General features: G+C 40.5%; 1 protein-coding gene across 2 annotated transcripts in view; it reads right to left on the reverse strand.

The window, feature by feature from the left end:
* Positions 1-24,162, reverse strand: part of SLC25A21 (solute carrier family 25 member 21) — a 492,482-nt gene that overhangs the window by 166,808 nt on the left and 301,512 nt on the right. For both annotated transcript variants that reach the window (XM_045067625.1, XM_013046232.2), the window contains one exon: positions 18,006-18,054. In XM_045067625.1, coding sequence (XP_044923560.1) covers positions 18,006-18,054 — 49 coding nt within the window. The remainder of the gene's footprint in view (positions 1-18,005; positions 18,055-24,162) is intronic.

Consider the following 24,162-nt stretch of genomic DNA (forward strand, 5'->3'; position numbering starts at 1 on the left):
TTGTCACATTGGGAGGAAGATGCTACTGGCATCTAGCAAGTAGAGGCTACTGGGTACTAAACATTCTACAATGCCCAGGACAGATCCCCTACAACAAAGAATTAACCAACCCAAAGTGTCAACAGAGCTGGGGTTGAGAATCCTTGGTTAACCTCACAAAGAAAGAGGTTTCTTTGGGATCCCTATTACGTTGGGGGAAGGAAAAGGCTACGCGGGGAAGTCGGCATCCAATCTGCTGTCTTTGAACACAAATCTCCACTCGTGCGGTGAGGAATGTTTACTGATTGGTGACTGACTCTGTTTATTGTTGGTCTGTAAAGGAAGTAGGAGCTTTATGACCCTAACCAGGAACTGCCGGCTTTGTTTGCTCTCCCTCTCTTGAGCTGTCCTTCTGTATATTGTTTCTACCCTGACTTCATTCTTTGATTCTAAAGCAGTCAGGCCAGTCCTGATCTGGATCTCGGGTGAAGGCTTGAGTCCTGGCTGCTCAGATAGGGCTTGTAAGAGGGGGGATTTGGGAGATTGCTAATTCTGGCAGTGGGCACTGCGGAGACAACTTCACTGAAATGCTGAAGCCAAGATCTTCCCCACCCCCACCCCGCACCCCTGCCTTCCTTAAATTGGGGGAGGCCAGTGACAAGGGGGGCCATTGGCACCATGTTGGAGAGATCCACAGCTAGGGAGGGCTGTGCTAGGTATGGGGGGTGACCGACCTGTGGAAGTCCTGGGACCTCCACCTCCTGGGATACTGCTGATACAGCAGAGGTGGGCACACAGGGCTGTTCACCAAATGAATTCAACTAGAATCTGAAGGAGGCAGGAATTGGGCTTTATTGTGGGGCAGAAGGACAGGAAGGAGACAGATCTGTGGAAACTGGAGGCTGGGCACTGGAAAATGTGGGCTCAGATGGAAAGAACAAATGAGAGTCACAAATATTTGGCTTATTTTTTTTCCTCAAGTAATTTGGAGGAGGCTTGTCTACTGTGCTGTCCAAGGAAGCTTGTTGCTGGTGCAAAAGGACATTTAATTCTCATGAACAGCTCTTGCCATCTTTTTACACATTGATTTTACACCACATTTCTGTGGGATCTTTGTTTGTTTGTTTGTTTGTTTTTAAGATTTTACCTGTTTATTTGACAGAGAGAGAGACAGCGAGAAAGGGAAAAGAAGCAAGGGAGAAGCAGGCTTTCTCAGAGCAGGGCACCCAACGTGGGGCTTGATCCCAGGACTCTGGGATCATGACCTGAGCCAGAGGCAGATGCTTAATGGCTGAGCCACCCAGGCACTCCCCATGGGGTCTTTTAAAATGTACCACTGTTTGATAATTCCACAATGCACTCCAACAGCCAAATGGCATACTGAATATGGTTCTCTTTGAATTTTCAAGGAAATTCTTTGTATTTAAAGTCCAAAGCAAGCTTCTTCTTATGCCTGAGGTCTGGATCTGCCTGGGATCGGGTCTCCAGGTTTCCCCGTCATCAGCTGCAGTGGAGGTCAGCAATAGGAAGACTATTCTGGACAGCCAACACTGTACCCACACTGGAAGTCTCACTTCCTAAAAGACATGGAGCGAGCTAGAGGCCGTCAGATGGAAACACCTTTCAGGCAGCACCACGGGAGTCTCTATTTAAACAGGTGACCTTGCGGAGAGAGGCTCCAGATCCCATTACCGACTGCCCGGCCGAGAGGCAGATTTGTTTTTATGAGCTCTCAAGGCACACATCGGGGGCCCGGCGTAAATATGGAGAAAACTCGCTGAGACCTCGCTACTCTTACACGTATTATAAAGAAAAGAAACTTACGCACATTTCAAGCCTAACTGCTCAAGAGCAGAGGGTCAGTGAGCAAAGTGGTTATCGTTCCATTAAAGTTCCATTTTAAATACACATCATCTAGGGGGAGAAAACAGAATATCAGACATTTCAGCCCTCCTGCTTCCTTCAGGGAATGGAGGAGAGAGGAAAACAGCTGCTTGTATATGAAGCAGTTTAAGGGTCAAATACTGCTCTGCCCAGCGGTGCAGACATCACTTAACTCTCCCCAGGAGAGGGGCACTGGCGTCATTGGCTGGGCGGGCCAGCGCAGGCCTGAAGATGGGCCGGCCCCAGCTCCCATTCTGTTTCTCCTCGAGCACCTACAGGGTCAACAACTGCAAATGAACGTGGCAATTAAGACTCTAAAACTTTGTTTTTATTGGCTTTTTGAGGAAAAAAAAATTTTTTTTTCACAATGTATGAAAACACAATGTAGCCAGTAAGTTAAGATGTAAATGTGAGTTTCAAACTTTGCATAGTCATTAGGCTAATCATTAGTCATTTGTGGTTGACAAGGAGGGTTATAATTTGACACCTGGCAAAAATCAAGCACATTTCAGAGAATTTGGAACTGGGAAATGAGATGGAAAAAACACCCTCTTTTTCCCTAGGAGGTCCCATGAAGTAACGTTTGCAAACCGCTTCTCTCTCCACAGAAGTGAACTGCCTGTGATTCAGGGCTGTGATGTCTCTCCATCTCTGCCTGCTGGACACCCACCCCCCCTGAGCCTTGGAGGAACCGGCCAAAGAATCCAGCTCAGAAGGTTCCCAGAAGTGAACCTCTGGGAGTTAAGGGAAAAGAGATAAATAACTTCTCGATCTGATGCGTAAGCAACAAGAGACCACCAGAAAGTTCCAGTGTCAATTCAGAAAATATTTTCTGAAACATCATAGAGTCATGGGAGAAAGGAGTTTTAGAATGACAGACTCCTTAGCTCCTAACTTCTCCATAAAATTCCAGATTTTCTTCTGTCTGCTATCTGAGACCATTTTCTTTTGTGTAATGTGATCAAAATATCGAACCCTGAGTTTGTATTTTCTGACCCCTGACCTCTCACAGGTGTTCTGGCTCATTTCCTGAGAGTTATGTTTGATTTGGGAATGCTTCTCTCTTTTCTTCCATTCCCTTGTTACAGTTTGAAACCTGGAACACCCGCATACAAGACCCTGACTATCTCCCCGTGCTACCTAAAAAACACTTTTAAATGTTCTCTCAGAACTTGGCAAGCATCTGGACAGGGACAGTTTTCTCACACTCTGGGAAATCAAAATGTGCAGCAATAGTTCTTTATACCAATTATTTAACCTGAGATTAATTTCAGGGCCATTTCTTTTTCTTTTTCTTTTCTATCAAACCTGATAGTTTCTCTGTTTCAGTATGAAAAGGAAATCAACTAAACAATCTACATAACTTTTCAGTGTATGACAAGGAAACTGAAATGCTACTCTGGAATTCTTTAGGACCAAACATCAGCCTAAATCCCAAAATGATCCCCAAATCCTTGCTTCAGAAGCAGTGCTTAATATTTTCTTAATAAATATCTGTTTCTCGCTCTCCCTTCCCCCGCCCCCAATTCCAGAAGAGACTAGAAAATATCACTTTTGGAAGTCATGAGTTGTTTTTGTTTTGCAATGAAGTTAGGGCCCTATTTGACACTACTATTCTATTCATCCTGGTTGTCTCTGAAAGAGGAAAAAGCTCAAGATACCTAATAAATCTTGATAAAGAGTGATGTCTATATCTTTTGATTCATTAAGGAACCACTTACTTAACAAAAAGAGCTACCTTGAGGAATGCAACAGGCTCTACTTACTCCATCTGGCATTATTCATTAAAACACAGACATACACACACACATAGATCAGCCTCAGTAAGTTGTAGAAGTAAAAATGAGATTGTATCACAAAATACATTTCCTTAAGGAGGGTCCAGGGTGACTTCGTGGAGCCCACCTGTCATCAGCATCATAGCCACCAATCTGCATGCACACCACCCAGGGGTGGGGGGTGAGGTCTTCTCTTCCTAGCTTAGTGGATGGGGGGTCATGCATGCACTAGACTGGAAGAAAGATGCTTAAACCTTGGCAGAAGAGAATACACAGGACTGAGGGAGGCTCAACTATCCTGAATCCAGATGACAGCTTTTCCATGCCAGGATTAGCAAAGGAGCAGCTGGTATAGAGGTCCTGGAAAATTCACTGGCACTGAGCAAATATATGAATATCATTTCTAATTCTCTGTGGTATAAAACTATAAACCACAAGTTAAGCACTAAAGAAAGAACAGCTTAGGTTCTATGAAATGCCCAGATTATGTAGCCAAAGAAATATGTGAATTCCATAAAGTATGTGAATTGCCCTTGTGTGAAGCCTGGCTCATGATTAGAGCAAAAGTCAGTCTTAGCACTTTTGTTTGTTTTATTTTTCCAAATGTACAATTTAAAAACTATATATGTAGTGTCAATTTTTCAACTACAGTCATTCAGTAAGTATTTACCATGGACCTACTTTGTGCCAACACTCCTCTAGACGCTGTGTGCCTGCATCAGTGAACAGAGAAAGAAGGGGCTTTGCTTATAGAAGCCTACATTCCGAGGGAGGTGGGCTTACAAGTAATGCGGACACAAAGAAATCTACTTGATGAAATCAGAAGATGAGAGCAAAGATAAATGAGAAAGAGAAACACAGAAGGCTATGTGAGATGAGATGGCCAGAGAAGATTCTCAGAGATGACAACTGAGCCTAGGTTGAGAATGAGCTAGTTATTTCAGGAAGAAAGGCTATCAGGCACACAGGTCCTGAGACAGGAGAGAGCTTGCTGTGTTCAGGGAATGTAGAAATCCCACTGCTAGCTATGTACTAAGATCACATTTTTAAGCAGTGAAAACATGGCCTTGGAAACATAGAACATCACATTGGAAGAACATCACATTGGATCACTAGGGGTATACCCTTAACTTCCAGGTAAAGAATCAAGTTCCAGAGCAATTCCATTGACTCACACATCTGGGACCAACAGCCTGGAACTAGAATGCTGATCTCCTATCTTCATCTTCCTTTATGATTTGTTGCCTCTCTGAGTTGTTACGTGGTAATGACATTCTCCTTTGACACCGTCCGCAAAGGCTGGAAAGCCTGTGTATGAAGGGACCATCTCTGCTAGCATGTCCTTTCAGAATGATAATGGATCAGAGTTCTAACCAGCTCCCACTTCAGAGCATCCAAAAACAAAAAATCAATCCTTTTTTTTTTCTTGCATGTACTTGTTAATTTTCTGAATTTAAAAGGACATAAATAGATGATTTACATTCCAGAGCCCATTTTTTTCTTTGGGTATTTAGCAGTTTTGGATTAGATCTGAAAATGAGACCTTTATCATCACATCATGTGTTGGGTTTTTTCATAAAAAAGAGAAATGAATATCCCAGATAGATTTTGATTACTCAAGGTTGAGGACATTCAGTTTACTTTTCAATCGTTTTTGCTATAAAAGGAAAGTATGTGACCTTTTAGGTACTCACAAAAGTTTTACCGGAGAAAATATTATTCAATAGCCCCCAAATGGGAAAATTTTATTCGGCAGGAACTTGGCGCAGAGTACGCAGAATTGCATCCAGAGAATATACAGCTCTATTTATCATCTTGCAAACTTCATTATGTCAAAACTAAATCTCAGCTGTGCCTTGACTGCAAAGGAGCTATTTTAGCCATCTCAAAGAATATTTTGAGAATTAATTGATTTTCCAGGAACATTAAACAATTTTATCAATTTTTGGTCAAGGTTCACAGTTAAGATACTACATTATCAGCCTTGAATTTGTTTGTCTAAAGAAATTTATGATTTTTATTCTTGCGTCACAAAAAGGAAAAACAGTCTTCTAGAGTATCCATAACCATAACTTTCAGCTGGACTACAATCCCAACAATTCAGATTTCATTAGGCTTGATTCCCACTCTATACTCAACTCCAAAGCAGCTTTCCCATGGGCCTGGCTTGAGGTTCTAGGGTTCAGCCCACAGTTAGAGCCTTCTCTTCTTAAGCAGCTTCTTTCTCAACACTTTCAAGTTTTCTCACGCTATAGGAAGAGCTTCCTCCATGGCACAAGAACATTTAAGGAATATTCCAGTCCTTCTGAGATAAGCACCTGCTCTTTTGAATAGATGCAGATGAGAAGAAACACCCTTAATAAGACAATTTTATTTTTGCTGGTGGTAGATTGCTTAAAGCTTGACTAAAATCATTTAAAATAAGTACGATAGCCAAATACAAGCTTTGAACTTTTTGAACGGTTTGAACTTTTGCTTTACTCTTGAATTTAGAGCTAGGGCTTATCTCCAAAAGGCTTTGAATAGCCACTGAAAATAGACATGGAATGAGTTCCAAGTTCTCTACCCCCAAAAACTTATACTTAAAATAGAAGATTATCTGAGAAAACTTGATTGTATTTAAAAAAAAAACAATTAGAAAAATATCCCATTTTTAAATCAAAGTAATCGCAAATCAGTTTACTCTATTATTATTTTATAGTCTTATTGAATTCTAACAACCAAAAATTGGAGTTTAAGATGGCTAAGGCAAAATACATCATTATAGGGGAAAGTGTGTAGGACATTGGCTAAATAAGTAGCTTAATGAAACTGCTGAAAATTTAAAAACAACTGGATAAAACTCTGGATGGGGGCTGGGGTTGCGGGGAGAAACAGAGGAAATAGTTTTCATGCTGATGCTCATTTTAGAAGTAATTCACTTTCCCATGACAAAGATAAGAAAGCCATTTAAGAGTTATTTACCTTTCAGTTTAAAAAGAAAATAGAAAGAAGATGTCTGGAGAAGCCCATTGACAGGCATGAAGAATGCATAGGCGCTTTCCCTTCTCATCCTCTAGGCTGGGATCATAGGATAAGCTTTTGCAGTTAAGCAGAAGGAAGAGAGATGTATCAAAACAGAACACATGTTACATTATGACCTAAGGGAGAATCTTCTAAGCCCATTTAATTAGTTGAGGAATAATAGCTACCGTACTTTAAATACCAAACCTTTATTCTAAAAATTTAGACAAAAACACAAATGAAGGAGATTAAACACTTTACAAAGGTTCTACAATGTGAGTCATAAAAACAATATGCTTCCCTAGGGAGTAATTTAAAAAAAGAATTCCATTTACAAAAAAGAAAAATAAAAAGAAAGAAAGGAAGAAAAAAGAAAAAACAAGAAAAAGGAAGGAAAGAAAAAAATTAGAAACTAGAGTTCAAGATTATAAAGTTGAGTTACAGTTGAGTTAATGTAATTGAGCTTTGTTATTTTATGTGGAGGGAACCGACTGGATTTTTTTTTTTTTATGGATATCTCTTTACATGTCTTTATTTATTTATTTATTTTTATGAACATATAATGTATTATTAGCCCCAGGGGTATAGGTCTGTGAATCGCCAGGTTTACACATTTCACAGCACTCACCATAGCACATACCCTCCCCAATGTCCATTACCCCACCACCCTCTCCCTCCCCGCCTCCCCCCAGCAACCCTCAGTTTGTTTTTGTGAGATTAAGAGTCTCTTATGGTTTGTCTCCCTCCCAATCCCATCTTGTTTCATTTATTCTTTTCCTACCCCCCAAACCCCACATGTTGCTTCTCCACTTCCTCATATCAGGGAGATCATATGAAAGTTGTCTTTCTCCGATTGACTTATTTCGCTAAGCATAATACCTTCTAGTTCCATCCACATCATCACAAATGGCAAGATTTTATTTCTTTTGATGGCTGCATAGTATTCCATTGTATATATACACACCATATCTCCTTTATCCATTCATCTGTTGATGGACATCTAGGTTCTTTCCATAGTTTGGCTATTGTGGACATTGATGCTATTAAACATTCAGATGCACGTGCCCCTTCGGATCACTACGTTTGTATCTTTAAGGTAAATACCCAATAGTGCAATTGCTGGGTCATAGGGCAGTTCTATTTTCAACATTTTGAGGAACCTCCATGCTGTTTTCCAGAGTGGCTGCACCAGCTTGCATTCCCACCAACAGTGTAGGAGGGTTCCCCTTTCTCCTCATCCTCGCCAGCATCTGTCATTTCCTGACTTGTTAATTTTAGCCGTTCTTACTGGTGTGAGGTGATATCTCATTGTGGTTTTAATTTGTATTTTCCTGATGCCGAGTGATGTGGAGCACTTTTTCATGTGTCTGTTGGCCATTTGTATGTCTTCTTTGCAGAAATGTCTGCCCATTTCTTGATTGGATTATTTGTTCTTTGGGTGTTGAGTTTGATAAATTCTTTATAGATTTTGGATACTAGCCTTTTATCTGATGTGTCATTTGCAAATATCTTCTCCCATTATGTCAGTTGTCTTTTGGTTTTGTTAACTGTTTTCTTTGCTGTGTAAAAGCTTTTGATCTTGATGAAGTCCCAATTGTTCATTTTTGCCCTTGCTTCCTTTGCCTTTGGCGATGTTCCTAGGAAGAAGTTGCTGCAGCTTGGATTTTTTTTTTAAAGAAAGGATTTTCTCCTTATTAATAAATCTGAAAAATAATTTTAGTGTACGGTAGCAAGATTATTCTGCATAAGATCTCTGGGACCAATTTTCCTCCCAATATCTCAGAGAGACAGGTCTCTAGGTGTCCTTTCATTCTATCTCCTCATCATTGCTCTGAGCTCTGCAAGGGAACCTCTGTCCTTCCACTTCCAGTCATAAACAAAGCAGGTTACATAAATGAAATAAAGAAATGATTAAAACTACTTAGTAACAGCAAAGACTGATGCACCTAGTACTATGAGTAAGGAAACTAGGCTGTGTTGTAACCAACACAGCCTAGGGCCTGGCTTTATGTCCACTGGGAAGGACCACCAAATGTGAGGGAGGGAAAGACTTTCGACTCTGAACCCTTGTGGGTGTTCTGATACAACACTTGTCATCCCAAAGAGAGGCAGAGCATTGTTACAGTAAAAATCCCTTGAGTAGGGGCACCTGGGTGGCTTAATCATTTAAACAATTGACTCTTGATTTTGGCTCAGGTCATGATCTTAGGGTCCTGAGATGGATACCCCCAACAGAACCTCTTCCCCATGTCCTCCCCTGCTTGCTCTCTCAAAGAAAAAAAAAAATCCCAGCAGTAATATCTCTTCATGGTGTCATGGCCTATTATCCCTAAACTCTCTGCCTTTCTCCAGAAAGTCAACACTAATCTAGAATATAGACATGCACAAAATAGGATAATTTTCTCTAGTTTTAAGGTCGCCCTTAGGTTATAGTCACCTTTTAATTAAATCACTATGCAAATGTGGGGCCTTTCAATGTCTGTCAGGCACTCAATGGCAATGATGAATTTGATCTGTAATAAAGCACTTAGGTGGGAGTAAATGGTATTTTACTTTTAAAGACTTATTAATTTGAGAGAGAGAGAGAGAGAGAGCACAAGTCAGAGAGGCACAGGGATAAGGAGAGAGAATCTCAAGCAGACTCTGTGCTCATCGTGGAGCTTGATGCAGGGCTTGACCCCATGACCCTGAGATCATGACCTGAGCTGAAACCAAGAGTTGGACGCTTAACCAGGTACGCTAACTGACATCCTGCAAATGGCATTATAAAGCACATATTTATCCACTTATGTATTTACAGCAGTTCTATGATGTAATAAGCAGAGCACAGTTAATTTTCACTTCTATCCTTCCCAAATATATTGTCTATCTTGTGCACCATTTTTGATTTGATTATTTTAATAAATAAAAGCTTTAATGAAGACGGCACGGAGGAGAATGACAACCAATGTAGGGTTGCAGTGTGCTCACTGCCTAGTACTTCCTTGCTTTCAGTAACTACAAAAAAAGACATTTCAGTTCAATAAAATCCCAAAGAAATCCTAGTATGGTCGTGCAACCTCAAAAGCAAAGTTGGAGTTACTTATACTCACATGTATTCAGGGATATTGTGACCATTTCTTACCATTATATGTTGCCATTGATTGATTTAGCTACAATGACAAAGTCCCAATAAAAATACCGTTTGTAAAAATGTGGTTCTACTCCTTGCTTACTTTACCTCAGACACATTCTCTCCATGGTTAGAAATAAGCCATGACAGTGGTCTAGCCCTGAATTTCTACGGATCATGAGAAATCAGGCATAACCATGGTCTAACCCTGAATGTGATCTTAATGTTTCATACCACGGACAAATCGTTAACATATGGAAATAACCCCACTCGACTGCTCTGTTAATTTTTTTAATCTTATAGACTCTCCCGCTTCCCCTCTATACTCCATCGTAACTTTTCCCACTGCTCTCTTCCCATTTTGAAAGGATTCCTCTCTTCTTTGTTTAAAAGGATCTATTGGGGAAAAAAACATTCTTCGTTCCTTGTTTCCACCCTGCTGTTCTGTTGGCCCCAGTGGCTGCTCAATGTTCCTTCCCCAACCTCTAAATTAAGTGTTCATTTTCAAGTTCACAGCTGGCCCCATTCTCCCCCCATAAAGGGAAGCTGTGGGTCCTCCTCCCCAGTTCTTAGCCCTTCACTCTCTACTGGGCTCCCCACAAAGCAGCCTCTCTCCACAGCTGTCCTCAGATTTCTCTTTTTAATAAAGTTTGTGGTGGGCTAATGCCTCTAAATCATTTTTACCCATCACAGCCAATTACCTTCCCTCCCTAACAACCAATGCTCAGTCCTCGCCCATCTTCTGGCATTGACTTTTGCCTCGGTCACCTCACTCAGTAAGACATTAAATGCTTTTCCTGGCTGTAGACGATACCCTCCCTTAGCACTCTCACAGACCGCAGAGTGAGCTCCGCGAGGGAAGCTCTGTCCTTCCAATTCCACTCATTACTAACAAAGCAGTTTACATAAAGGAAACCAAGGAGAACCACAGGTAAATGAAGTGTTTAACACACATACAGAGAGAGAGAGAGAGAGAGACAGAGACAGAGAGAAAAGGAAATCTTTCCATGAAGACTTTTCACAGAACAGCCTATGAGGGTATTTAGCAATGTTTCCCAAAGGCTGACCTAGCGAGCAGTCTGGGCTCCTTGCTTAAGATTCACCCAGGAGGGTGTTAAACATAATGTCGGTAGCGCCCCCCCTCCTCAGGCGTTTGGCATTCAGCAGGTCTGAGAGGTGGGAGCCACCAACAGTGAGTGTAAATCAATCTCAAAAACTTGAGTAAAAGCCCATAAGCACATATTATAGTGTGTGGATGCCAAGTTTTCAACCCATGTGAGTCTTTAGAATTCACACAGTGATTAATATGTTTGGAGAGAAGTATGATAAGACTTTTTAGTGCAAGTCAAGTCCTGATGGGAGGGAGGATGAAAGGCGAGGTATGTACCGGCCTGTCCACTCACCAGCAGCTTCTAACTGTGTCTCTGTAAGGAGATGCGATGTCCCTCCCCTTCTCGCCTTCCCCCGCACCCCCCAGAAAATGTGCCTCGCAGCTCTTTGACAGGACACGCTTTTGAAAGATCCGTCCTTACAGGATCGGTAATTTATTTAGTTTGCACCTGATTTAGGCCTCATTCGAAAATGAAACAAAACAAAAATGATTAAAAATGACTGGGAGTGAAACAGAATGAGCACCTCAGTAACTCTCTCTTCCGGAAGCACAGCGAACGACCAGTTCCCTTCCCGGGAATGAAAGTGTGAAAGGGATATAAGCTAAAACCCCCTCGGACTGTGATGGGGATAAATCTTTGGGGCTTCTAATTGCCACTTTCCCCACATAGGTGCAAATGTGTATGCAGTAAAATTCCCTTCCACTAGGACCCTGCTCATTTGCAACCGTCATCCCATTCTAAGCGAGACTTTTCCTACTAAGGAATCACAGGGCCACTCTCTTTCCCCTTATAGCAGTCCTTTCCCATTGCATTCTAGGCCTATGCTGTCTAATCCAAGAACCACAGGCACACACGGCTATGGAGCATTCAAGATGTAATGGACTCATCGGTGTTGCTGTGTGCTCCAAGTGTAAAACAGGCACCAGATTTCAAGAACTGAATATTTCCAAAAAGAATGTAAACCGTTCACTAATAGTTTTTATATTGATTAACATGCAGTGATGGCAGTGATTTGGACATATGAGGTTGAACTGAATATATTGTTAAAATGAATTTACTGTTTCTTTCCACTTTTTAAAATGTGGCTATTAGAAAACTTAATATTACCTATGTGTTGTCCATTTAATTTTGTTTATGGCACTGTCCTAGATGAAGTCCAGCGGTTTGCTTTCCATCTCAAAGCTTGTCACACCTGCTCTCTGGGCACCTTCAGTCCCTGTGCTGGTTCAATCCGTCCTGCTTGCCTTTTGGCACCCCTGCTGGAAACCCTGTCCCCTCACTCTGCCCTAATCCAGGCTCTGGAACTCCACTGCAAGCTTGAGATGTTTCTGCCTACGATCCTATCAAGTAATTTCTCCTCTTTCATTTCAAAAGATTCTCACTTCCCACCTCTTTAATGAAATCTACATTAATCTGCATTAATTTAATGCATCGGCATTTGCTGGGCACCACCTGGAGGCTAGGCACTAGGCCAGTTGTGGTGTGCAGCCCTAAACAATGTCACCACGTAGCCCTAAAATGATATGTGGAATGATGTCAACAGAAACACATAGATGAAACTGATGCTCTCCTGCCCTCAGACCCATGAGGACTATCTACTTGCAAACACCATTCCGAGAAAAGATTTAAATGTAGTGCTCATATAACACAAGTCTTCCGGCTTGGAAACTTGAAACCGCCTGATTCCGTATTAAACATTTCCCCTCTCCCACACTTTTTATTCTCCCTTGCGTGTTTCCCTGACTGCCTTACAAACTCCATTTGTCTCTGCAGTCCCCTTTCCTTTGCTGACATAGTATAAAACACCATGTAGGCATATGTATATATAAACACCATAGATGTATATACTCTCATTTATTTCTCATGGTGATGTAGACGCCATTATTGTTCCCATTAAAAGCTTGGGAAGCTTAGGCACAGGGAAGTTCAGTAACTTACCTGATGTTACGCCGATAACAGCCAAAGAAGCTGGATTTGAAACCAGGTTGCCTAATCCTACAGCCGGAGTTCTTAACCTGGAGGATAACTCCAGGCTATCCTGTCTCAGAGAGCGCACACAAATGCCAAAGCCCATGTAAGCGGAAGCTGCCGGGGCCACCTGGCGCCAAGTAAGAGAAGCAACTGACCCTCAAATGAAGCCTTTATAGGAAAAGGAAAGCTGAAGGGAGAGAGGAAGAGAGAGAGAATATGAGACAGATATGAGATATGACTGATTATTTTATTTGAATCCCTGGAGTCCAAAACCAGAAACTACCTTCGGTCTTCCTGGCTATACAAGTGCATAGAGTGTTTTGTGATCTGTAGTCATGTGTTCTTAACCAGAGCGTCCTTTGTCTATAAACTATAAAAGAACTACAAGAGAGTGTAGGCACATGTTTCTAGGAAGAATCTCAAAGGAGAACCTGATTCTACATGACTGCCATGTATATAGCATCTTAGCCAAATCTCCTCTGCTATGATAAGGTGGGGACATTTGCAAGGTAGTTGGCATGTGGCTAGACTATGCTTACATTAGGTCTATCCCTGGAGCTATACTTATGTGAGGCAGAATACACTATTTCTTAGAGAAAGGCAAGTGCCACAGTGCCTAAAATCTTTTCATAAAAAATTAATCAATTGTAACTTCTAATCATCTTCTAAAATGCAGAGTAAGTGCATATTAACCTTGCTAAATTGAAAATGCATGCTTGAAACATAAGCATCCACCAGTGAATGAATGGGTAAAGAAAATGTGTGTACATATATGTGTGTGTATATACATATATGTGTATATATTTTGTATATAAATATATATATATATATACGCAATATACACTATACACAATGGATATTATGCAGTCATAAAAAGAAGGAAATCCTACCATTTGCAACAACATGGATGGGCCCTTGACGGCATTATGCTAAGTGAAATCAGTCAGACAGAAAAACAACTACCATATGATCTCACTTATGTGGGAAATCTGGGGAAAAAAAAGAAAAAGAAAGAAAAAAAGAGAAATTTATAGATAAAAAGAACAGACTGGTGGTTGCCAGAGCCTGGGGATGGGGGGTGAGTGAAATGCACGAAGGGGGTCAAATGGTACAAACTTCGAGTTATAACATAAACAAGTCCTGGGGATGTAATGCAGAGCATGATGATATAGTTAATAATACTATATTGCATATCTGAATGTCGCTAAGAGAATAAATCTTGAAAGCCCTTATCACAAGAAAAAAAAAAAAGTGTAACTATGTATGGTGTCAGATGTTAAGTAGACTTATTGTGGAAATCATTTTGCAATATATAAAAACATTGAATTATTGGGATGCCTGGGTGGCTCAGCTGGTTAAGCAGCTGTCTTTGGCTCAGGTTATGATCCCAGGGTCCTGGGATAGAGTCCTGTGTTAGACACCTTGCTAAGCGGGAGCCTGCTTCTCTCTCTGCCTCTGCCTGCTACTCTGCTTGCTTGTGCTCTCTCTCTCTCTCTCAAATAAATTTTTTAAAAACTTAAAAAAATACCAAATTATTATGTTGTATACCTACCACCAATATAATGGAATGTCAATTATATCTCAATAAGAAAAATAAAGAAAAGAAAATGCATGGTTATGTCAGCTCTTTCTCCAATCTCACTAAAAAGACAGCTTTTCAGTCCTGGTTCTGTCTGTCTTCAGACACATTTCTAGTTCCCTCCTTGTTCTGCTGTGCTTTATGATGCAGAAAGCCTGCCCTCTGCTAGGCTGGGTTTCTTGGCTTCCATAGCTCAGCAAATAGAAACACTGGTGGGAGACTGAAGACTGGGGAGAAAGGATAAAGTGGAGGATTTTTCTCCCTCCCTGGGTGCCTCAGGCAGTGAACAGGCAATGGCTGGGGCTCCAGCTACCAGTAGACAGACGGTTCTACCTTCCACCGGGTAGCCTTGACCCTTGGGCTCAGGTCACCACGACCTCCTTCTGCCCTCAGCCTGGGGTAACAGAACTGATCATTACAAAGTTAAAAAAGAAAGAAAGAAATCCCTGAAAAGTATGACTTTGAAAATGAATTTTTAGAATCTGTTCTCTTTCATTCAACAAAGAAAAGAATCAGGCACAAATAGAACCCCCCCCCCCAAATGACTGAACTCTAAAAAGTAAACTCTTATTTTGCTATATACTTCAGCACATGAGATATTGTTGAAAATGACCCATTTCCATACTCGGATTCATTCACTGTACTACCTTTCAAGTAATAATATCCAGGGAGAGGCAAAAATAGCCCACAAAGAAACCATGAAGGAAGTGAGGTTTGGTCTGGTGTATGGCGTCCCCCCCCCAACTTTGACAATGCCGGCAAGAGTTTAGAGTCCAGGGCCCTTGATGTCATTAAGGAAAGTGACCTGCTAAAATGACTGTTACAAGGTTTCTTATATTATCTTTTATAGTTTACAGTTTATCTTATTTAGAAATACAGTTATCTCCTGTCCAACATCATAATGAAGAGATTTCAGCATCTAGTCTGTCCTGTCCATTCCCTATCACCTGTGTGTTTGTACCCAGTGATAAAACACTCATAATCTTCGCACATTCTACTTCTGTTGCAAAGTCAATGCACATTATTTTGGACTTTCAGTTTACTCTATGATTATAAGTCTTATTCAATATGCTTTTTATTGTTATGCAGGCCAAACATAATCCCAAATCCAAGTCCCTTCTTTTTTAGGGCATCTGGAAGAATTATATTCTGCCCCCTGCTCCCGCCCCCACTGAAGTAAGACAAGAGCATATGCCTAATTCCAATCAATGAATGCCATTTTCTTGAAAATATCCACGTAACTAAGAAGATATAAAGCCCCAATAACTTGGCACATCCACTCTAAGAAATATTCTATTCAAATCCAGCACCATGAAATAATACAGTTTTTAAAATTTATATGAACTCATTAAAAATTTATACCAACTCATCTGTCCTTTGAGGACAGAGCTTGCTTGGAACCCAAAGACACTAAATACTTAACAAGCGAATGAATGAATGATTGACCGAATGAATAACTGTACTTTCAATATCTTATCTTATTTAAATCATTCTTACTTTTCCTGTATGCTCACTTGAACACTTTAGAACTTAGAAAATGACCCTTAAGAAAGACAATTTATTCCTCAACGAGGCTAGCAATACTATTCTGGCTTTTAAAAGTTAGCATGGAATCTAAGAAGGACATGCCAGTGAGTTTTGCTTTTTGTTTTTGAACCCTACACAAAGATGATCCAGGGAGTACATGCAATTTTACATTTGAAAGTAGTTTATAGTTTTCTTTCTCTGTGTGGGTTTGGTAATTTGAGGCTGTTTATGGACTAAACATTTGTGTCTCCCCAAATTCATATATTGGAGCCCTCACCCCAGTGTGATGGTATTTGGGGGTGGGGCCCTGGGGGAGGTAATTAGATGATGTCATGAGGTAATTAGATGATGTCATGAGGTTAGATGAGGTGGAGCCCCAATGATGGGATTAGTACTCTTACAAGTAGAGGGAGATACAGCAGAGCTGCCTCTCTCCCTTCTGTGAAGATAAAACAAGAAGGCGGCTGTTTATAAGTCAGGTAGCAGGCCCTCACCAAGAACCAAACCGACCAGCACTTTGATCCTTGACTTCCCAGCCTCCAGAACTATAATCAATGTCTGTTGCTTAAGCCACCTAGTCTATAGTATTTTGTTACAGTTGCCTGAGCTGACTAAGACAGGGGCCAACTTCTCATCTCCTCTAGCTCTTTTAGAAATAAGTCAAGCAGAGAGAGCCAATTATCATATGGTTTCACTTATTTATGGAGCATAACAGAAAGCATGGAGGACATGGGGAGTTAGAGAGAAGGGTTTGGGGTAAATTGGAAGGGGAGGTGAATCATGAGAGGCTATGGACTCTGAAAAACAATCTGAGGGGTTTGAAGTGGCGGGGGAGTGGGAGGTCGGGGTACCAGGTGGTGGGTATTATAGAGGGCACGGATTGCATGGAGCACTGGGTGTGGTGAAAAAATAATGATACTGTTGTGCTGAAAATAAATAAATGAAAAAAAAAAGAAATGTAATATTAGGGGCACCTGGGTGGCTCAGTGGGTTAAAGCCTCTGCCTGCAGCTCAGGTCATGATCCCAGGGTCCTGGGATCGAGCCCCGCATTGGGCTCTCTGCTGGGCAGGGAGCCTGCTTCCCTCTCTCTCTCTGCCTGCCTCTCTGCCTACTTGTGATCTCTGTCTGTCAAATAAATAAATAAAATTAAAAAAAAAAGAAATGTAATATTATTTGCATGATACTATTAGCAAGCCACTTTCCCTTGCTTTCAGCATCCAGCTTAAGATTCTGCTGCCTCTTTAGGCAAATTAAGCAACATGTCCATTCAATGATAAGCCTGACACTTTAAGCATTTTCTAACTTTGGTTGTTCCACTGCCATTGTTGCAAGGCACTATTTGCTATGGAGCGCCAACCTAGGTATGCTGCTCCTGGGTTTTACATAATGCAAACAAATGGAAACTTTGACTCAACTCTAACACCTTCTAATTTTAGAAGATAGAGAGTTCAGTAATTCAGCCACAGATTCAGCTTTTTAAAAAATGCTCAAGATCATATTAAAACCCACATTCTTTTTTTTTTTCACTTGGTAAATAGATTTAAAACATTGCCCTGATTTGTGTCTTTCTGCAAGAGCAAATGCATTTTCCTAGAAACACGGCATTTTGCACTGCCAAACAGTTGTAGGAATAAATTCTTCAAGCACCATTTGAAGAGTTTACTTGAAATTTTGGAGTCTCACACCAAAATGCTGAATACTAAATAACAATCTGTTACATGCAACGCCAAATGAAAGTCTGCTGTCATAATTCACTAAAGTTTAGTTTTTGCGTCATTTTGATATATTTGCTTCGTTTACCAACTTAGCCACAAATCATACTTTATGATTGTCGTGTGAAGCAGTAAAATATCGTATACCTTCAGATGACCTCTATCCAAAAATGCTTTTCCCTTTTCACATTTTATCTGTCAAATAGCATTTTCTTTAAGAAGTAAATATAAATGCCATTATTGGGAGAAGCTACCGGCCTAGGACAAGTTCTAGCATTTAGTGTTCTGACAGATCTAAATTTGGATATCAGCCAAAGTCAATAAAACTTGTTCATGCAGAACCTTACCTGGTTTTCACCACATCGAGGGGGTGCATCAGGCAAATTTCTACAAGACCTGAAAGATGATAAAGAAAAGTCCAATAAACACTTATGTAAACACTGGTTCTTATTTCCTTGACCCCCATTGATTTCTCAAGTATAAAGATTCAAACGAACACTTGGGGCTTTGGTAATGACAGCTCATAGTTAGAGACTAGTAGCAAAAGACATACTCTCCATGGGCATGGAGGTGAGGCTGTAGGGAAAAAGAAAATGAAAAAGGGATCAGATGTCCAAAATTCTAATCACATAGACAGGAATTATTATGTACCCTTCCAGTTGGATAGATAAATACATGTTAAAGGAAAGGAGGTAAGAAAAGGAGGAAAGAGAGGAGAGATGCTCTCTCAGCACCCCCACCACTGCCACTTAGGATAAATCGTAGCCTCAGTGTTTGAAGGCCTGAACTAAAGATAATGAGGTCTGTTATCTCAAGAGGTAGTTATGAGGATCCCACACATATTTAATACATTAATAGCCTAATAGAGAACGTGTATTAAGTGTTCATTGCATGCTAGACAGTATTCTAAGCAGTACTTAGAGTAAATCTATCTCATTTAATCTTCACAAGAGCTTATTGTGATAGAAGGTATTATTATCCCCATTTTACAGATGAGATCACCAAGGCACACAAGGTTAAATAATTTGTCTAAGATCTCACAGCTAAGAAGTACATAGTAGCCCCATAAAGCCCATGATCTTAACCATTGAACACCAAGAAAGAATTTCTATACCTTTTTGCAAGTCATTTGTAAAGCCCTCTCTCTTGTTGTCTGAGCAGAGAAGACTGCTCAGTTACAAACTACTTGCACGTAACAACATTAACAGCAAAAGTGGTTTTATGTACTGGGGTAGTACAAATGATTATAGCATAATTTTAGTCTTGCAGTAGTAATAATCATAGTAGTTACCTTACTTTACCTTACTTTCAGCCCCTACACAGTGATGGTCATTTAACACATGTCATCATTAGTATGCACAGCCACTAGGCAAGGTATGTATGCATTTTTTTTTTAAGATTTTATTTATTTGAGAGAGAGAGAGACAGTGAGAGAGCATGAGAGGGAAGGAGGTCAGAGGGAGAAGCAGATTCCCTGTGTAGCTGGGAGCCGGATGCAGGACTGAACCCCAGGACTCCAGGATCACGACCTGAGCCTTGAAGGCAGTTGCTTAACCAACCGAGCCACCAGGTACCTGGTAAGTATGTATTTAAAAAAATTTTTTTATTTGTTTATTTGAGAGAGAGACAGAGCACATAAGCAGAGGGAGCTGCAGGCAGTGGGAGAAGTAGGCTCCCCCCTGAGCATGGAGCCTGAGTCCCAATCGAGGACCCTGGGATCATGACCTGAGCCCAAGGCAGATGCTTAACTGACTGAGCCACCCAGGGACCCCAGGCAAGTGTGTATTATCATCATCTTTACTTGAAGATAAGCAAACAGAGGTTGATAGTGTTTGTTGATTTGCCCCAAAGCCATAGTATTTGTGGATAGTTTCTTAAGGGCAGATCATTTACCACTCTTTCCATCTGCAAACTAACTCAATTTGAGCTTAGCTGTGACTTAGTTCCCCTCTCCCATTCCATACTTACACGTATGAGTATGAGTGTCTTTAATAGCCTCATACTGGTAAGGTCCAGGAAGCACAAAGGTCCCACACCTACCTGAAATCCTGATTTCCTTCCACAGAAGTTTAGGGGATTCTTCCTGCTTAAGCCTGTTATACAGTTTACAAAGCCTTAGGTATTGACCCGAAACAACTGTCTTACTTTGACTAAAACTAACAGGATCCAATATTAACGTCTATACCACAGGTTTCCCAGCAGGAATGCTCCTTAGTCGTTGGAAGGCATTGGGTGGGGGTCTTGGGGGTGGGTGGGGGGCAACATAATCACTAGGCCTAACCAAGAGCCTCTGTGCACTGCTCTAACTTTAGGAATAGGACTGCATGGGTGGGTTTCTTCCTTGAAACTGGTAAAGTCTCAATGCACTTCCTCTTGCTTTAAAATACACATTCCCCTTGAAATAAGATTCTTATCCTGATGCTTTCAGGGAATGATAATTTACCCCTGAGGGCATCAGTTCCTTATCTGTAAAGTGCAAAGGTAAATGGTCTATAGAACCTTAAGGTCTCATATTCTATATGTAATTATTCTTGAATTATGTATATATAAATACACATGTATTTATATATGTTATTTATTTATTGGAGAGGGAGAGAGAGAGAGAGGAGGGCAGGTGCAGAGGGCAAAGGGAGAAGGAGAGAGAGAGGCTCTTAAGCAGGCTCCACTCAGTGGGCTTTGATCTCAAAACCCTGAAATCATGACCTGTGCTGAAATCAAGAGTCAGACACTTACCTAACAGAGGCAACCAGGCACCCCTGTAAGTTTTACTTATCGTTCTAACTTAAACTTTAATATATTAGCTAGAAGAGGATAAAGCTCTAATCCCATAAATAGGATTTACCCTGGAAACTCAGACTTGTAAAATACCTTCTTACCAAGCACTGCAAGAAACATCTATCAAGTGTACTTCTTTTAAAAACTTATTTATTTGAGAGAGAGTGAGTGTGAGTGAGAGGTAGGGCAGAGGGAGAGGGAGGGAAGCAGACCCTCTGAGCATGGAGGTGCATATGGGGCTTGATCCCACAACCCTGAGATCATGACCTGAGCCAAAAGCAAGAGTTGGCCACTTACCTGACCGAGCCACCCAGGCTCCCCTATTAAGTGCACTTCAGTGCATCTCATGAACATAAAGGAATAAGACACTCAGAATCAGTTTGCCAAAGGAGTACGCAGTTTCTTCACTGATGTGGCATTAGAGTATAAAGAAAATATTAAACACCAAATAGCCCCAGTTGTTGTATCTCTCAAGAAATTTACCAAAAGAACCAACAATTCCAACAACTTATTAAAAGTAATAGCAGAATTCGAAGAATCTGTTCACATTTACCTATACGTAATTGCAAAATTATTCTACTTTCCTGTTTGCCAATAGGCATTTCCAGTAGTAAGTAGATACTACATTAGGTTGGTAGAGTTTTTGGGTTCCTTAAAATTACTTTCTAACCTCTAGAATGCCCTGAAACATTCATTTTATCCATTTTATCTAACAAACTTACACTGGTGTCTAGTGTTGAGAATGGAGTCTAGTGAGGGGAACAGATGCATAAGAACAGTAATTCATGGGAGGAGGTGCAATGTTCAGAGTTTATAGAGACACAGTAGAGAGGTCCCTGAGCCAGCCTGGGGTTGGGTGAAGTGGGGAAAAGGTCCTCGAGGCTGAAAGAGGACAGAATAAGTATCAGGCATGGAGGGGACACTACACACAAAGAGAAGGAAATAAGAAAGAACATGATGAACATTGTAGTAGCTGAGGGTTAAGAGCAGGACACAGCAAGAGATGAGGCTCTAAGTGTATGGATATATGTTGGTCACGGTCAGATTCATGCTCAGGCACTTGTAATTCAACCCAGAGTCCATGAGGAGCCAGTAAAAGATATTAAAAAAAAAAATAGCTTCTTGGTTGTTTTTTCTTATTCTTATTGTATTCCATCTTCATTGAAGACATTCTGAGAGATTTTAAGCAGAAGCGAGATATTAGCCTCTGTTAACACGATCGCCCACAAATTAGTAATATATCCAGTAATCCTCCCACTGCTCTCAGTTACACAGTCACATGTAAACCTGTGAGCACTGAGGCTCCAACCCTTACCCTTTGGTTACCAGTAAAAGCCCCACCTCTCATCATGACAGCATAGATGGCCTGATGTCTCATATACCTCTAAGTCTGAACGAGTCAATGCCCATCTATGAAATTACCTGCTAAAAGATAACTTGGCCCATAGGAAAGTATGACTTACATTGCCAAATACAACGTGTTTAGTCCAGAACCCCATAGTTATTCATTCATTGTTGCTTTTAAGCAAAAGAAATAATTTCGTAGAGTTCAAGTTAGCAGCATCTTTCTGCATCAGAAAGAATGAAAGAGGTTTTGATTTTCAGTCAGAGTTCAGAGTTAAATCCAGATCAACTCAGGGTGAGAATGGCTGCTTGTTGTCCTCTACTGGGTATCTAAGGTCTATGAGACTCTGATGATGATGATGATGGTGATGGTGATGATGATGGTGATGATGATTACTATTTTTTGCTTTAAACCATGTTTCTTTATTTATTTTGTGATTCTTTACGTTCAATTTAGTGAACATAAACTATTATTAGTTTCATGGGGTAGAATTTAGTGATTCTTCAATTGCATATAACACCCTGTGCTCATCACATCAAGTGCCTTCTTAAAGCCCATCACCCAATTATCCCTTTTCTCCTCCCACTTCTCTTCCAGCAAACCTCTGTTTCCTAGAGTTCCGCATCTCTTATGGTTTGCCTCCTTCTCTATGTTCATCTTATTTTTCCTTCCCTTCCCCTATGTTCATCTGTTATGTTTCTTAAATTCCACATATGAGTGAAATCATATGATATTTGTCTTTCTCTGACTGACTTATTTCCATGAGCATAATATCCTCTAGTTCTTTCCACATTGATGCAAATGGCAAAAGTTCATTCTTTTTGATGGCTCAGTAGTATTCATACAAACACACACACACACACACACATATGTGTATATATATATACATAATCACCTCTTCTCTATTCATTCGTCAATGGACATCTGGGCTCTTTCCACATTTTGGCTATTCTGGACATTGCTGCTATAAACATTGGGGTGCATATGCCCCTTCAAATCACTATGTTTGTATCCTTTGGATAAATACATAGTAGGGCAATTGCTGGGTCATAGGGTAGCTCTATTTTCAACCTTTTCAGGAACCTCCATACTGTTTTCTCCAGAGTGGCTGCACCAGTTTGCATTCCCACCAACAATGGAAGAGGGTTCCCCCTTCTCTGCATCCTCACCAACATCTGTCATTACCTGACTTGTTAATATTCACCATTCTGATTGGTGTGAGGTGGTATCTCATTGTGGTTTTGATTTGTATTTCCCTGATGCTGAGTGGTGTGGAACATTTTTTCATGTGTCTGTTGGCCATTTGTATGTCTTGTTTGGAGAAAGGTCTGTTCATGTATTCTGCCCATTTCCTGACTGGATTATTTGTGTTTTGGGGGTAGAGTCTGATAAGTTCTTTATAGATTTTGAAAACTAACCCCTTATCTGATATGTCATATGCAAATATATTCTAACATTCTGTGAGTTGTCTTTTCATTTTGTTGACTATTTCCTTTGCTGTGCAAAAGCTTTTGATCTTGATGAAGTTCCAATAGTTGATTTTTGCTTTTTTCTTCCCTTTGGAGATGTATCTAGGGGGAAGTTGCTGCGGCCAGTGTCAAAGAGGTTGCTGCCTGTTTTCTCCTCTAAGATTTTGATGGATTATTGTCTTATATTTAGGTCTTTCATTCATTTGGGTCTATTTTTGTGTATGGTGTAAGAAAGTGGTCCAGTTTCATTCTTCTGCATGTGGCTGTCCAATTTTCCCAAGACCATTCATTGGACATTCTTTCCTGCTTTGTTGAAGATTAGTTGACCATAGCATTGAGGGTCCATTTCTGGGCTCTCTGTTATGTTCCATTGATCTATGTGCCAGTACCATACTGTCTTGATGATTACAGCTTTGTAATAGACCTTGAAGTTTGGAATTGTGATGCCACTAGCTTTGGTTTTCTTTTTCAGTTCTGTTGGTTATTTGGGGTTTTTTCTTGGTTCCATACCAATTTAAGGATTATTTGTTCCAGCTCTGTGAAAAATGCTGATGGTATTTTGATAGGGATTTCAGTGAATGTGTAAATTGCTTTGGTTAGCAATGATATTTTAACACTATTTTTTCTTCCAATCTACGAGCATATAACGTTTTTCCATTTCTTTGTGTCTTCCTCAATTTATTTAATAAGTGTTCTATGGTTTTCAGAATACAGATTCTTTATCATTTTGGTTAGGTTTATTCATATAAATACTCATATTTTATGGTTTTCCCTGCAATTGTAATTGTGATTGATTCCTTGATTTCTTTCCCCTGCCTCATTGTTAATGTGCAGAAATGCAACTGACTCTGTGCATTGGTTTTATATTCTGCGACTTTGCTGAATTCTTGCATCAGTTCTAACAATTTTTTGCTG

Source organism: Mustela putorius, unplaced genomic scaffold, assembly GCF_011764305.1.
Source record: "Mustela putorius furo isolate JIRA1106 unplaced genomic scaffold, ASM1176430v1.1 tig00003898_pilon_pilon_pilon, whole genome shotgun sequence".
Lineage (NCBI taxonomy): Eukaryota > Metazoa > Chordata > Mammalia > Carnivora > Mustelidae > Mustela > Mustela putorius.